The sequence below is a fragment of the Arachis ipaensis genome, chromosome B2 (genome assembly GCF_059453495.1).
Source record: "Arachis ipaensis isolate K30076 ecotype BB chromosome B2, ASM5945349v1, whole genome shotgun sequence".
In the NCBI taxonomy this organism is placed as follows: domain Eukaryota; kingdom Viridiplantae; phylum Streptophyta; class Magnoliopsida; order Fabales; family Fabaceae; genus Arachis; species Arachis ipaensis.
This window is the reverse complement of record NC_142437.1, coordinates 9,358,583-9,374,799: the sequence shown is the minus strand read 5'-3', so window position 1 is coordinate 9,374,799 and position 16,217 is coordinate 9,358,583. Positions and strand designations below refer to the sequence as shown.

The following is a 16,217-nucleotide window of genomic DNA, read 5'->3' as shown; positions in this document are numbered from 1 at the left end:
CTTCAAAGTCCAATACTAAGAACCGGATTTAAGAGTATAAGAAATTCTAAGGAATCGGTTTGATAATTAAGTATTCTATTGGATTCTAAAGCATATGTTACAAAGAGGACATTAACTCCTCATAACTCATTCTAATGTCTAATAACTCAATTTTATGAGGTTAATTGTTATATTGTAACCATCATTCTACTATTAAAGGATGATGTTACAATATTGGCTATATAAAGGCCTAATAGCATCATATGATGAGACCACGATATAGTATCAAATGATTTACGAGAATAAAAACTCATTCTCCTAGTTCAACTTAACCTAAAAGACAATTCATAGCCTCTAAAGTACGTAAGGAGAGGAGCTCGTGATATCACAACCTCACAATATATGACTATTCCAAATATGTGCACTAAGGTATGATCTCTAACTTAGTTCTTCTTGCGACCCATGCTAACTTGAGCGTCGGAATCCTTGCAGGAACACCCCCACCATTGGGAATGACGAACTCGGAGAATTAGCAACTCGGAATAGGAGGATGTCGGCAACGTCGTGTCTCCAACCTACTCTCTACAATTTTGTTCAGGTAACTCCTAAACTCGAAAGAGCAAAAACACTTCTGTCACATTCCCTTCATTCTAAGTTCTATCCCGAGATGAGTTTAGCACAACACATGTTCACAAGATGAACAATGTAGGAAAAAGAGAAAAAAATGCATGGTCAAAAAAGACAAGCATTAAAGTACATAATACAAAAATTCTATCAAAGAGATGAAAATATTTACAAATTTAAATTTGTGACCATATTACTATACGCTTCAAATGCTTATAATTGTTAAACCAATTAAATGGTCAATGATTTGGATGATTAGTAACAACATAAAAGTTGTGAGGTAAGAAATCGATTTTTTTTTTTTTGCAAATTTACTACAAAAATACAACTTGACACCCAGAGATAGAAGTTTATAAAGTCGGAAGACGAAAACTTGTTCTCATGTTGAAAATCCTAATTAAGCTCTTTGAAGTCAAACCACTCATATTTAGACACATAAATATATGAGTTATTTTATTTAAATTTTTATAAAATATTTTAGAGCAATGAAAATTTGTGGAAGAAATTAAATAAATGAATAATCTTTGAATAATTGTTTATTGAAAAAATTCATGAGTCAATTAATCTAAATTTGAAAAATTCATCATTCAATTGTCCAAATAATTGCTTTAGATCGAAAAAACTTCCATTTAGATAGATTGCACTTAAATGAAAAAATTATTATGCAATAATTTTAAGAGAAATCATTTTTTTTATTTTAAACTCAATTTTTATAATTGAGTTACTATTTCATCCATAGTAAATTTAATTACTATTGATTTTGACAACTTGAATTTATTTTGATATATCTTCGTTGGAATCTAAAAAATTCGGATACTCGAGCTTACAAGTTACGAGTTGGGTACTCACAATGAAAAAACCATGATAAAATCGAAAAATCGAAAAACGAATAAAAATCAAATTAACATTTAAGGACTGAAAACATTTACTCTTGATCCTAGAATCACAATATGCAACTTTGATTAAAAAAAAATTAACTCCCAAACTCATAAATCGAGGTGATAACCTACAATTGATAGAAGTTATGGTCTTAGACTTTATAAAAAAAAGTAAGTAAAATAAAAAGCTTCACCTTAAAGGATGAGATGCTTGGGTTGAGATTTAAAACTCGAAAAATCTTTCTTGAAAGAAAGATGTACCAAGTTTGGGAATCCGGTCTAGAATATTTCTATAAGCCCAATACTAAGAACCGGGTTTAAGAGTATAAGAAGTTCTAAGGAATCGGTTTGATAATTAAGTATTATATCGAATTCCAAAGCATATGTTACAAAGAGGAAATTAACTCCTCATAATTCATTCTAATGTCTAATAACTCAATTTTATGAGGTTAATTGTTGCATTGTAACCATCATTCTACTATTATAATTAAAAGATAACGTTAAAATATTGACTATATAAAGGCCTAAGAGAATCATATGATGAGACCACGATAGAGTATCAAATGATTCATGAGAATAACAACTCATTCTCCTAGTTCAACTTAACCTAAAAGACAATTCATAGCCTCTAAAATACGTAAGGAGATAAGCTCATGACATTACAACCTCACAATATATGCACTATTCCAAATATGTGCACTAAGGTATGATCTTTAACTTAGTTCTTCTTGCGACTCATGCTAACTTGAGCGTCGAAATCCTTTCAGGAACACCCCACTATTAGGAATGACGAACTCGAAAAATTAGCAACTCGAAATAGGAGGATGTCGACAACATCGTGTCTCTAATCTACTCTTTACAATTTTGTTCAGATAATTCTTAAACTCAGAAGAGCAAAAACACTTATAAACAAAAATCAAAAGGAATTAAGTGTTTTTTAACTTTCTTTTTCTTTTGCACTACTAGAAATAATTTTTTTCGGTAAAAATTTTTAGACAAATTTAAAATAATTTTTAAATGATTTTTTAGAGGTTACAAGTAGAGAATATATTCTCTTATATTATCTATTAAAATTAAAAATTAATCTGTCATAAATTTAAACTCTATTTAAAAATTTATTATTAATTAATAAATTATTACATATTTAAAATAAGATTCAAATTTTTAATATTTATTTAAATAGATAAAAAAAATAGTTATTTGATAAACTCAAGTTAATTAAAAGAAATTTAATTAATTAAAGCCGTTTAGACTTTATGATTCTATTACGGACAAGGTTTATGGTTTAAGAAAATAGCTAACTTAGGATCCTATAAAAGAATTAAAATAGAATGATTTTGTAACGTTAAACAATAAAAGGTCATTAAAGCCGTGAAGACGGCTACTTGGCCAAGTAGTATTGTAGTAGGCACAGTATTCGAAGATCTTTAAAATGTTTGGATTATTAAATGATATTATAATAAAATATATTTTTTAAATTTTTTAATAATTATTAAATAGTTTTTATTTAATTTTAATTATAAATTAATTTTTATATATTATTTAATTATAAAATTTATTTTTTATTTTATAAATTATTATTTTATTATTTATCTATTATGTTTATATAAATAAAAAATAAAAATAATAACGAATTAGATCTTCTATTAATCGTAATAAATATTTTGACAATTTTAATTTATTAGAATTTAATTTTATCCTTGATCCTATGTAAGGTTTGTGAAATCATATTTGTTTAAAAATCAATCGATTGTATGCATAAAATAATCGATTAAATGTCTGATTTTTTCAAGATTCAATCAATTTAAATTGATACGATTGAATTTTGCAAGACATGTGAATTTTTTTTATTCAATCGATTGTTTGTGTTACCCAATTAATTGAAATCATCAAAATAATATGTATTTTCACAAGAGAAAGTCTAGGAGGTCAGCAGATTTTATAGTTTTTAGCCATCAATTAGCCATCAATAATATTTTCAAGAGCAATGCTAGGGAACTAAAAGGGTATTAGCCAAAAACCAGCCAAAATTTTTTTGGTAAATCCAAAATTTCTACGAATTAATATATATGGATGTTTTTTCTGCTAAGTATTAGAATGTTTTTTTTTCATACTAAATGGATGTTCTTTTATATATTTTTTGAATTTTTTTGTATTGCAAATGTGAATGCCTCTATTTCTTTAAAAATTTCATATTTTTTTAAAATTTTATAGATATTTAATTATTTTTGCTAAAATATAATTAGATATTTTTTTTGTTAAATATTAGGATATTTTTTTTTCATATTAAATGAATGTTTTTTTTAAATTTTTGTTTAAATGCTTGTAACATCCACGAGAAATTTTGTTTATAACCTGGTTGGTGACATTTAAGTCTAAGATTACAAAGGAAGAGAAGTTTGTTGTCCCTAACAAATCATCTACATAGGATGATGATAGTATTTATGTGGTAACAGAAATCAATTAGTGAGAAGGTGGATCTGGATTGAACTTGACAGATTCCCTCCATATGAGCTCCTCTTCAGTGCATGTTGGATGCTCAAAGTCAAAACTGAATGGCCTCGGACAAACCGACTCATCATTGATGGCCTCCGTCGCCTCCTTAGATAGCACAATCGGCCTCAGGCTTATGCCGGAGCTACTCGGTCTCGACGCGCCTGTTCCTGTCGCTGTTGACGCCGGCTCCGAGGGGGAAGTCACGTGCACTGACGCGCGGAAACTCCAAGACTCGAACCCAAGTCCGAACATAAGGTTCACAAGCTTCCGATCTGGTAAAGACAGTTCCGACTAGAAGCGAAAGTGATCGGAAGAGTGGGTTGCGGTGGGGAGGCGGAGAGAGTCTGCCGGTGAGAGAGTGATTGATTGTTAGAGTTGGGTAGATTAATGTGAGAGAGAAAAGGAAGGTTTTTATAGGTTTTAATTAGGTTTAGTTAATCAATTTTTAATTTTTTAAATTTTGAATTTAAAAAATTTAAAATTAATTATTAATATAAATTAATGTGGTTTTGTTTAGTTTTTGGCTGGTAACCTTTTGGTTCTATATAGTTTTCCTATTTTCAATTGTGTGAGATTGTATCTAATGGTGTAGAATCATTCAATTTTTTTTATGGTTAAGTGCTGGCCAGAATTTAACAAAAGTGCTGGATCCTAGTACTCTTCTTTTCACAATTCAATCAATTAGTTGTGTTACCCAATAAATTTATTATATATATCAATCCCATAAAAATAACCAATATACGATCAACATTCTTAGAGAAACGAACGAGAAACCAAGTGCAAACTATTTCAGAGACTCGTCATCTGGTAATAACGATCCTCTGAGTTTCTTACCATCTGGATTCTTGGAAAGAACGAAAGGTCAAGGCTTTGTGGTTTCCCATTGGGCCCCACAGGTGGAGGTACTTGGCCATAGAGCCACCGGTGGGTTCCTCACTCACTGTGGATGGTTTTCTACGGTTGAGAGCATCGTGCATGGCGTTGCCATAATAGCATGGCCATTGTTTTCTGAGCAGAGAATGATTGCTGCCATTCTTGCTGATGGTATGAGAGTAAGGCCAAAGGTTGATGATGAGAGTGGCGTTGTGGAGAAGGATGAAGTTGCGAATGCGGTGAAGAGTTTGATGGGAGAAAATGAGGGAAGAGAGATTCATGAGAGGATGCGAGTGTTGAAAGATGAAGCTGCTGCGGCAATCAAACAAGATGGTTCTTCCACCGTCACATTGTCTAAATAGAAAATGACTAAAATACTTCTACTACTATATATTAATTTTGAGAATCCTAAATTTTAGTCTTTTATTTTTCTATTTTAGGGTTAGGATTTAGAATTTTTAAAATTAATATATATATATAATAAGAGTATTTTAATCATTCTCTATAATAAAGATATTATAGTCATTTTTTATAAAAAAAATAATATTAATTTAAACCAATTAAAAATTTGATTAACCATTTTTTCGGTTAAATTAATTTGTCTAGCCTAATTTTGACAAAAATAACATAATTTAATCGATTATATATGTTAAATTTTAATTACTGAAAAATATTTTTAAAAAAAGACGTTTTAACCGTCTTTATCTGAGTGACCCCGTTTGTGTTATCACAGATAAATCCTTGACCTGTCAGATTAAAAATATTATGATTAAAAAAAAAATTTATTGTGTTATCGAATGATTTTTTTTTACCATTTATTTTTTTAGCTAGTTTAATATGTTAGTTTTTATTTTAAAATTTAAAATTTAGAGTTTTAAGATTTAAAATTTAGAATTAGGAATTCATAATTTAAAAAAATATTTTATTAATATTTTTAAAATTTAAATCAAATAGTAGTAATATAAAGATGATCTAAAAAATAATTCATTCTTGAGAATAAAAGTACTAACTTACCCTCAAAATACCTAAGAATTTAATTTCTCATTAACAATATGGTTGAAATGATGGTTTTTCACCATTTTTTATGTATACATGAAAAAAAAAATCCTTCATTTTGTATACATTCTTTATTGGGAAAAAAGGTTTTTTTTTTTTCATCTTGTACTAAATTTTATTAGTCATTTTTAATATCAAATATAAAAATATATAAAAATAATATATAAAAAATAGGACAATTTACCTATATAAAATAAATGGAAGAAATGTTTACTCAATTGCAACAATTAAGAGTTGGTTACTTACATGTTCTGATGCATTTTTATATAATTCATGGAACCTTTTTACGATTTATTACTAACACATAAACTGTGGTAAGCTTGAACGGTTTATGAAGGAAGCATCATAAACATAAACCGTGAAACTCTTTTATGGATGATGAAGTGAACATTGTGGATATAAACCGTATTACTCTTTCATGGTTTATGAAGAGATTATTTTGGGCATAAACCGTAGTATCCTTCCACGGTTTATGAGTAGCTATATACAACGACGAATTTAGAAAATTATTGATAGTGGGAGCAATAATATATATATATTATAATTTTTATAATAAAAATATTATGTGTACATAAAAATCAGTTTTTAAATTATTTATTAATTATTATATATTTGTATATAAATACATGTATTGTTTAATTTATTTTTAATATGTATTTTTATTTCAATATATATACAGGTGGTTATTTTCTATGTATATATAACATCATTAATTTTTAAAATATCTAATTTACAAATTAAAACACTAAAATAGTAATTTAAATAATAACATATAATTTAAAATTTTATTATTTAGGTTTCATATTTTAAAAACAGTTAAATAATTATTTTTTAACAATATAATCGAAATATCTTTCTTTTTATATAGATTAATGCTATACATTCATATTTTTTTGCTATACATTCATCTTTCTTTTATGAGGTAATGACCAAATCAGTACCCGAAAGATTGAAATGCTGACATTTCGGTACTTAACTATTGTAATTGACAAAATGGTACCTGGTTAATTTTAAAAACTGACAAACGTATCCATGTGCTTGCCGGACCAAAGCTCCGGTGAGGACAATGCTGACCTGGACACCAGATTTTGCTGACAAAACATGTTTTATTTGAGTTGTAATTTTTAATTAAGTAATTTGTTAGCCTAGGTAGAAATTAGATAAATTGAATTTGATTTTTCCCCAAATTAGAGGTCTTTGCCCTAATCCCAAATTAACAAGTGCTGTTACTGGTTGGTTACTTACTGTGACTTAGTGTTTCACTAGGAGTAAAAGTGAAAGGTCACGTAAAGAGGGAGAGACGTTGCTCTGGAATCTTGGCGCGAAGAAGAACGAAAACAAGGTGAGAGACATTGTCGAAGTCGTAGCGTCAAGAGTGAAGGTTTGCTAGTAGCATCATTGCGACTCCATTCTTCGCTAGGAAGAAACCTACGAAGAGGTAAGTTTGCCTTCATTCCATCCTCTCATTTACATGGCTTTTGTCGACAGCATTATGATCATTTTGATTGTTTTATTCATTGTATCTTCCCTCTACGATTTTTTAGATGGATCGTCTCGTTACGTTTGTTTATCATCACATGGGTGTCTTGAAAAGTGGTGTTGACGGTAATGTGATATACGATGGGGGTTTAGTAACTGAGATACACAGGGTGAATGTGGAGACATGTAATTTATTTTTTGTTGAGGGGTTATTTCTAGACTTGGGTTACCCTGGATACAATGAGGTGTACTGGTTAGAACCTGGTTTAGACTTAGGTAAGGGTCTTAGAGTACTTAGGACAAAAGCTGAAGCCATGAGAATGTGTGAGAGTACGATGAAGAATGACAACACTGTCCACCTATATTTTGATCACCCCATTGATATCAACCCTGAAATCATTGATGAAGAAGTCGTGTCTGATGGTAGCAGTGATAGTGTGGTTGAAGTCAATCCAGGTGGTGATAATGTGAATGAGGTTGAAGTTACTAACAAGGTAGACGGTCAGGCTAATGAGAAGGAGAATGAAGGTGTGAATGAGACCAGTGGTGAGGTTAATGAATTGAATATGGCTTTGAGTGTTGTTGTGAAGGAGAATGTGAATGAGGTTGTAAATGAGGCCACTGTTGATGTTAACGAGTCGAACAAAGGTGAGATTGGTGCAGGGGAAGAAGCTGTGAATGACGGGAATGAAGAGAAAGATACTGAAGGAGCATCAGCTCCAGAGAAAAGTGTTAAGAAGGTTAGAAAGAGACATCCAAGACCACCACCTAGTGGTTTATCCCGAGAAAGAAGAGCTGCCGAAAATGAGGTTCTTGAGAGTAATCCTCCAGAAGCTGAAGCTGTGAATAAACCCACAGAGGAGACCTGTGCTGATGATGTTAATGATCTGAATGAAGGTTCTGATTTTGGAGAACCTTTTGTGGATGAGAAAAGGCCAGAAGAACCTGTTACAAAAAAATCTAACAGGTAAGTTTGTTGTTTTTTTTTGTTAGAGGCTATGTGAAGAAAAATTGCATCAATTCTCATGTATCTCAAATGATTCTGCAACAGATAATGTAACACAAACAAGTGAGAGGACCAATGCAAGGAGAAATCATCCACGGCTTCAACCGTCTGGGCAAAGAATTGTACCTGGAAAGGAGGATGAAGTACTAAGGGTGGAGGTGCCTAACCCGAATAGAGAAGATGGCGAGAGTGAACCTGAGATGTACCAATATGAATTTGAAGAACTCTGTAGCCCTCCTGCATCTAACGATGCAGAGGAACCTGTATTTCCTCAACATAATCCCAACACGCCATATGGAAAAATAACTCTGGAGTTGAATATGGAGTTCGAGACCATGGACCAGTTCAAAGCAGCAGTGCAGAAGTACAACATACAAATTGGGAGACAGGTATTCTATCTTAGGAATGAGAAGAAGAGGTGTAGGGTGATTTGCTATGACCCAGACTGTCCTTGGTTGTGCTACTGTGCTAGGACCAACTATCCAGCATCCTTTCAGATAAAGACATTTGTGGACGAACATACGTGTCCCAGAAGCAACAAGAGTAAGTCAGTTTCATGTTCTTGGGTTGCTGAGGAACTGGTCCCAAAACTCAGAATCCATCCCAACATACTACATAGGGAGGCACAGGAGTGGTTTAAAGTGGAGTATGACATTTCAGTCAATGAGAGGATGATGTATAGGGCTATGGATAAGGCCAAAGAAGTTATTGAGGGAACAGAGAAAGATCAATACCTAAGGCTTAGAGACTACCTGAACGAAATCATGAAGGCTAATATTGGTTCAAGAGCCAACATGGGACTACTCCACAACCAGAGGGGTTGCCTAGGTTTAGGAACTTGTACATCTATTTGGCTGCTTGCAAAAATGGCTTTAAAGCAGGGTGTAGACCCTTTATAGTTTTGGATGGGACGTTTTTGAAAGGTTACTTTGGGGGGCAATTACTAACGACCGTTGGGAGTATTTATCAAAATTTAAACAAGAACAGTGGTTGAGATCAAGGTTTTCAGAATGGTCGAAGGTAGATAGTTTGACAAGCAATAACTGTGAGTCATTTAATTCAACAATTGTGGGTTTTCGGGGGAAGAGCATTTTGACAATGCTTGAGGAGCTTAGGTTCTATATCATTAAGACAATGGCAACTCACAAGGACTCACTGATGGCTTATACTGGACAGATAGCCCCTGTACAAGTCAGTAGGTTAGAGAAAGAAAAAAGACAAGCCAACTACTGGGAAGCACAATGGTGTGGTGATGATGAGCACAACCAGTTTGAAGTAACAAAGTGGCAACATAGAGTGAGAGTCAATACACAAGAGAGGACATGCTCATGCAGAAAATGGCAGCTGACTGGACTACCATGCTGTCATGGGATTGCAACAATCCAGAGAAAGAATGAGAAGCCTGAAGACTATGTCCATCACAAGCTCACCATTGAGGCATATAATAGGACTTACATATTTTACATTAGCAGCATACCGAGTTAGAAGTACTGGGAGCATCACGAAGGGCTGCCATGTCTGCCCCCTCCATACAAGAGGCCTATTGGCAGACCTACAAAGAAGAGGAGAAAGGATAGCACTGAGCAAAGTTCTGGCAGCCAATACAAGGCCAAGAGAAGATACGGACAGATAACATGCCAAACCTACAAAAGGGTGAGTAAAACAAAAATTAATATTAATATCTATTTACTTTACATTTCATTTCCTATCTGTAAGTTTGATTAATGCTGATTTTCCTTACTCATGTGCTTTTTGTAAGGCTGGACATAATAGCAGAACTTGTCCAGAGAAAGGAACTGGAACAGCAGCTGAAGAACAAGATCTTGATGAGGAAGAAGCTAGGGAGCAAGAAGTTATTTGGGAGGAGACCATGGAGGCTGCACACGCTGCACATGTTGCAGATGAGGAAGACCTCACTCAAAACCATCCACAAAGTTAGCCTAATCAGGTAAAGAATGTGATTTATGTTACCTTGTTGTTCCAAACTGTTGGATCTATTTCCATAAAAGGTTTGTTTTCATGAATGGACAAATTGATGCAGAATAACATCAATGATGGCAACACTACAACAAATGCTTCACCCCTAATGTAGCCACTATACCAGCAGCAACCAACTTGGTTGGTCCAACAGCTACTTCAGAACTAGCACCAGCACCAAAGAGGTGAGGTAGACCATCTTTTGTAAGGGGCAACCCAGTTCCACCAAGAGGAAGAGGCAGCACCACTCGAAGAGGACTGGCAGCCACTACAACACCTCCAACTCCAATACAAAATGCAGCAGCTGCACCACCACCCCCTGTTCAACCTAGGGTTGTCAGGCCTGATGTTAGGTTTAGATCCCAAATTCCTGCATCTCCATCCAATGCTGCAGTCCCATGTAGTGGGAGTAGGTCATTGCCACAAGGTCCATTAGTTAGGCCCAATCTACAGTACCATTTAGGCCACCAACTGTGACTAGGGAGACCATGGCAGCAGCAAGCCCAGCCATACAGAGCAGGTTCACAGGCTTCATGCCCACCCCATCCTTGAAGAAGAAAAAGCCATCCGGACCACCACCATCAAAGCCATCCACAAATGACAAGAACTGAGCTAAGATTCTTGGGTTTTTTAGTTTGTTGTTAGCTCCATTTTGGACATGATTTAGTTAACATGCACCCAACTGCTATTATGGCATGTAAGTGCTCCGGCAAGCACATGGACACGTTTGTCAGTTTTTAAACTTAACCAGGTACCATTTTGTCAATTACAATAGTCAGGTACCGAAATGTCAGCGTTTCAATCTTTTGGGTACTCATTTGGTCATTACCTCTTCTTTTATATATATATATATATAAGTAAATACTTATTTAGAAATTTACTTTTTATACAATTAGAAGCCAATTCTTATTGAGATTCATAGTTGAGCAAGTTCTTTCAATTAATGCAGTTGTTACAGGAAAAAAAATCAAAACTAATATAAAAAATAAATAAATAATACTCTTTCGATTCGATTTATAAAAAAATACAAATTTTATTTAAATTGTGAATTGATCATTCTATTGACATCTGATGTAAAATTTTTAAATTGACTATGGAGTACCAAAAATTAAATAAAAAATTATTGTAAGGTCAAAGTCAATAATTTTGTGAGGACAAATAAATATTATTATTATAATATACTACTCAAAAAATTTTTAAATTGTAGTAAAATACCACAGTTTATTTGTATAATGCTAAAATATGAAAAGATTCCACGAATTACATAAAATAGTAATAGAACACAAAGATAAACAATTCTCAATTGTTGTAATTGCGTAAATTTTTCTAAAAAATAATATTTCTAATAAACTAGGGAATGCAACAAAACAAACTAGTTTTGTACTACTATACTCAGGGATGTTTTTTTTATTGGAATATATTGCACTACAATCTCTTTTGTTTAATTTCTTCTAAATTGCAGATGTAGGTCCCGACAAAACTAATTGAAAGGCTCCTTTGTTTTGTTGGAGAAAAAACACAATCTAACAGCCATAACTATTTTCAACGTAATGTGTTGTTTGGTTGTTGAAATTTACAATAATGCTCATAAAAATAATTTCAGAGTTTTGAAAATGACTAAATTACTTCTAGAATTTACAAATTATAAATTTCTATCGGTCTTTTAATTTAACTATCGTTAATACAGTGTTAACATAAATATTATAGAGATCACCCACTTACATATACAAAAAATAACTTTTTACAAAAATTATGCATGAAGATGTGACAAATGTCTTCACTTGTGTTTTGGTTCATTCGAACTGATTATTATTAAAAAAAAAAAACAAATTCTTGAATGATTTAGTTCATTTTAAGCGATTTTTTTATTTTTATATAAAAAATATTTTTGGACAAACACAAGATTGGACTTAAATTGTGTATATTTAACAAAAAAAAAAACAATAAAAAGAGTTAAAATTAATCTATTACATCTGATAAAAAAAAAATAATCCATTACAAATTATAAATTATGTATGAATTTATAGGTTCTTTATTATTTATCAGTTTGGAGGTGCTGCACAGTTTTTTGGTGCTGGTACTATCTTGATAAATCCATGGAATGTCAGAGGTTGCTGCTTTTATTGATTATGCATTGGATATGCCAAGTGATGAAAGAGAAAAACAGCATTACAGATGCCAATATTTGATACTTTGAAGTTGCTAATAACCTACTTTTTATACTGTTGTGATGAGGACAATGGTCTAATGCATCTAGTTCTGATGAAGTAAAAAAAAGAAACACTTTTTGCTCCTGAAATGACCCAACAGTATGCCATCCAAGATGGAGAATTCAGCCTTGAGAATTTGTTACAAAATAATGGTGGAAAGATATCCACTCGCGGACTTGTTAGCGTGAAATCCAATAAGAGGGAGGAATTATGGAGCGTGACATGGGCGGCGGTAAATTGCAGCATAGCAGCGCTTCCTGGAGAAGATGAAATCAGTAGCAACATCATGAAAGAAGAATTGGCGCAGAAGGAGAGGAATTATGATGCCGCTGAGAAACCAAGTGTTAACCAGACTCCGAAAATGGCGATGGACCTCGGACAAGACAACATCACCGCCAACAAAGATCCAGGCAAAGGCAAGGAAGCAGGCTAACAGAGGCAACAACTGGATGAAAAATGGCGAGGAGGCAAGTAGCATATTGGAAAACAGAGTTCTCTCATCGCATCGCTGGGTCCCTCATCTAAATGACTGCGTCACGGAACACCAACATAGACAAAATTGTGGGATGAAGACGACTTGAACTAAGCAAGAGAAGAAGTGGCAATAATGAAAGGAGGAATGGAACCTGAGGCGACCATCTGGGGCACGAGGAATTGCAAGAGAGTAGAAGTTGGATAGCATTTGCGATAAGGGAGAAGAACCGATCAATGGAACCAGGCAATGGTACCATTGTCTCTGGCTCGAGGAAGAAGGAGATCGATGCAGATCTTCTAGTGAGAGAGTGACACTGAGGGAAGAGAAGGTGAGATTTTAGGAAGGAATGCTAAACAACATCGTATTTTGAAGAAAAGAAAAAAAAGACCCAGCCAATTTATGTAAATTTGGTTCGAATTGTAAATTCAGACTGAATTATGTAAACCGTTCGAATCTAATTAGGTCTGAAAAATACTATCAATCACATTGTGATTAGGGGTGTCAAAAATCCCGAAGAGGCAGGGATCCCGTGGGGACCGCCCCGAATGGGTTCCGATGGCGGGAAATTTTCCCTGTGGGGATGGGATGGGGGACAAAATTTCCCCGAAGCAGATGCAGGGACCCGAGCGGGGATCCCCGTCCCCGTCTTCGTATTTCCCACAATCTCCGAATATATTAAATTACTTAAATACCTTTGATAATTTAATTTTTACTTTGGTTTTTTAGTCATTTCACCTTCTATATATATATAGAAAAGTTAGAAACCCTAACTCCTCATCCCACACAGAGCATCGCATTCCAATCCCTAAACACCCTCACCCTGCTCCTCGCGAAACCCCTCCCATTATGCGTTCTCTCCCTCGCCTTTGCACTCAGCGTCCCAGCCAGCCACCTCTGACCACCACCGTCGCAGCCTCGCTACTGTCCGTTTCAGCCGGCCCACTCACTGCGTCATCACCCCACGTGCCGTTTGCCCTCTTCCTTCGCCAACGTTGCTGCTCAGTTGAGTCTTTTTAACTCCTGCGTCGTCGCCGTCAGGCTGTCTTACATTGCTACTCCGCGCCTCTGCTCTTCTCTTCACCGGCGTCTTTGACCTCTTCAGCCGTTTCTCTGTTATCCCTGGTAAGATTCACTGCTCTCTCCTCTTCTTCTTGTATTTTGGCACTTTACTTCATTAATTTGAATGCATGCTATTTAATAATTAGTTTTTGATAATGTAATTTTTCATACTTTAGGTTTCAGTTTTTTTTCTTCATGAATTTGATGGTGATTTTGATTTTTTGATATTGGTGGCTATTGTTTTTGTTAATGAATGCTTTGTTCCATGAATTTTCTGATAATTGTGGGCTATTTTTTATTTTTTTCATACTTTAATTTTTTTATTTTCCATTAATTTTGAATTCTGATTTTGTTGGCTGTTTATGACTTTATGCTATGCTGTTCTGTTTATGATCTTGGCTGTTCTGTTTATGATTTTATGCTAATGCTATGCTGTGTTCTGTTTATAAAGATGTTTTTTTTTTTAATTTTTAAACGTAAGACTCTATTGGAACCAATTTATGCTATGCTGTTCTGTTTAGATTGCATTGTATTCCTTCTCCAATTTTGCTGATGTGATCCATTATGAAATTAAATTTGAACCAATTGATGACTAAACATTAAAGAAAGACTAGTGAGGTGTAAAGTTTGTGCCTGCTACATAATATTGGCAATATAATATATGTTATGTTAAGTAAAGTATGTTAACTTATATTAGACTTCTTTGCTGTAAAGCCAATGAAAAAAGAAACACATAAACCAAGATAATAAAGTTGTAATATTCAAATTAAATACATATCTTCCCCGTATTCTTTGTTAACGTTATAAACCCTTCTTGAAATTATACAGCATTTGTGGAATGCATCTATGCTTTCCATCAGTTTCACTTGACAAGTCTGTTTCCTATAAGTTGAGATACTCATTCCATTCAACATTCTTTTATTTAAAATTTAGTTCTGTGTGAAATTCTTGTTTACGATGTATGTTAACATATTTATGTTTGTGTTGTTTTAACAGAGAAGATGGAGATGTTTGTTGGAAGTTGTATGCTAATAATGAAAGAATATTTGATATTAAAGACTTTATTTTATTGCTTTTTTTTAGAATGGAAGTTGTACTTTAAGATTTTATTTTAAGGACTATAATTTGCTATGTTGTATTTTCTGGACTTATAATTTTAAATAAGATATGTTTGTGTGTTTGTAATAATATTTTGTAGTTTGGTTTTTACTTTTTTTGATATTTTTTTACTATAATTTCCATATGAACGTTAAACATAGGGGGGAATGGGGCCCCACGGAAAACGAGGGGAATGGGGATGGGGACAATGATCCCTCCATGGCAAGGAACGAGGCAGGGACGAGGATTAATTCTGGGGGCGGAGACGGGGAGCAGGGAGGCATCTCCCGCTCCATTGACATCCCTAATTGTGACACATTAATAATTTTAAAAAAAGATGTTTAGATCATCTTTGTGTGAGTATTCTCTAAATATTATAGTACTAACATAATATCTCCAATGTCTAATGATAAAATAATAATATGGCTAAAACATTAAATGGGTGTTCTAACTGTATTTGGGATTGAAGTTGTTCTTTAAACTTGGATCTTTCTTGGCTTATTGTGCAAATAAGATATTTACTAAGACTTTTCTTGTAATATGAGTTTAAGAAGGGAAATAAGATTGCAGATGGAGTGGCAAAATATTCCCTGATAAGCCAATTGAAGAAAAACTGGAGATGGAAGCCCCCATGAGAGATAGCAGAATAACTGAGGAGGGAGGCTACAGACCAGAATAGCTGCTCCAATCGAAGCCATTTACTGGACGAGACTCAAAACACAGTGCATTCCAAAATTCAGAGGCAAGGGAATCTAAACTTATTAGATGTATTGATTAGTAGCATAAGTTAACAAGTTAGTTAGAAATTAAATTAGCTGTAGCAGTTAGTTAGAATAAAGACTCAATTAGTCACATGCTTGATTAATTTCATTATAGTGCATGTATATAAACCGTCAATTGAGAAGTTCAATAACAGATTCCATTTTTCCCTTTCCTCTGTTTAATATGGTATCAGAAGCTAACCCTTCTTGAAGCTTCCGTAACCGTCCTCTCTCTCTCTCTCTTCC

At 33.5% G+C, this 16,217-nt stretch overlaps 1 protein-coding gene and 1 pseudogene across 1 annotated transcript; both read left to right on the top strand.

Annotated features, from left to right (window-relative positions):
• The first annotated feature begins 4,065 nt into the window (after positions 1-4,065).
• Positions 4,066-5,212, top strand: LOC107626770 (UDP-glycosyltransferase 72B1 pseudogene; annotated as a pseudogene).
• A 2,238-nt stretch (positions 5,213-7,450) lies between these two features.
• LOC148572991 (uncharacterized) lies at positions 7,451-9,315 on the top strand. Its single transcript, XM_088503830.1, has 3 exons — positions 7,451-7,861; positions 7,892-8,343; positions 8,429-9,315. Exons 1-3 carry the CDS (start codon positions 7,451-7,453, stop codon positions 9,288-9,290), a joined length of 1,725 nt encoding a protein of 574 aa, XP_088359956.1. The 3' UTR covers positions 9,291-9,315.
• The last annotated feature ends 6,902 nt before the right edge of the window (positions 9,316-16,217 follow it).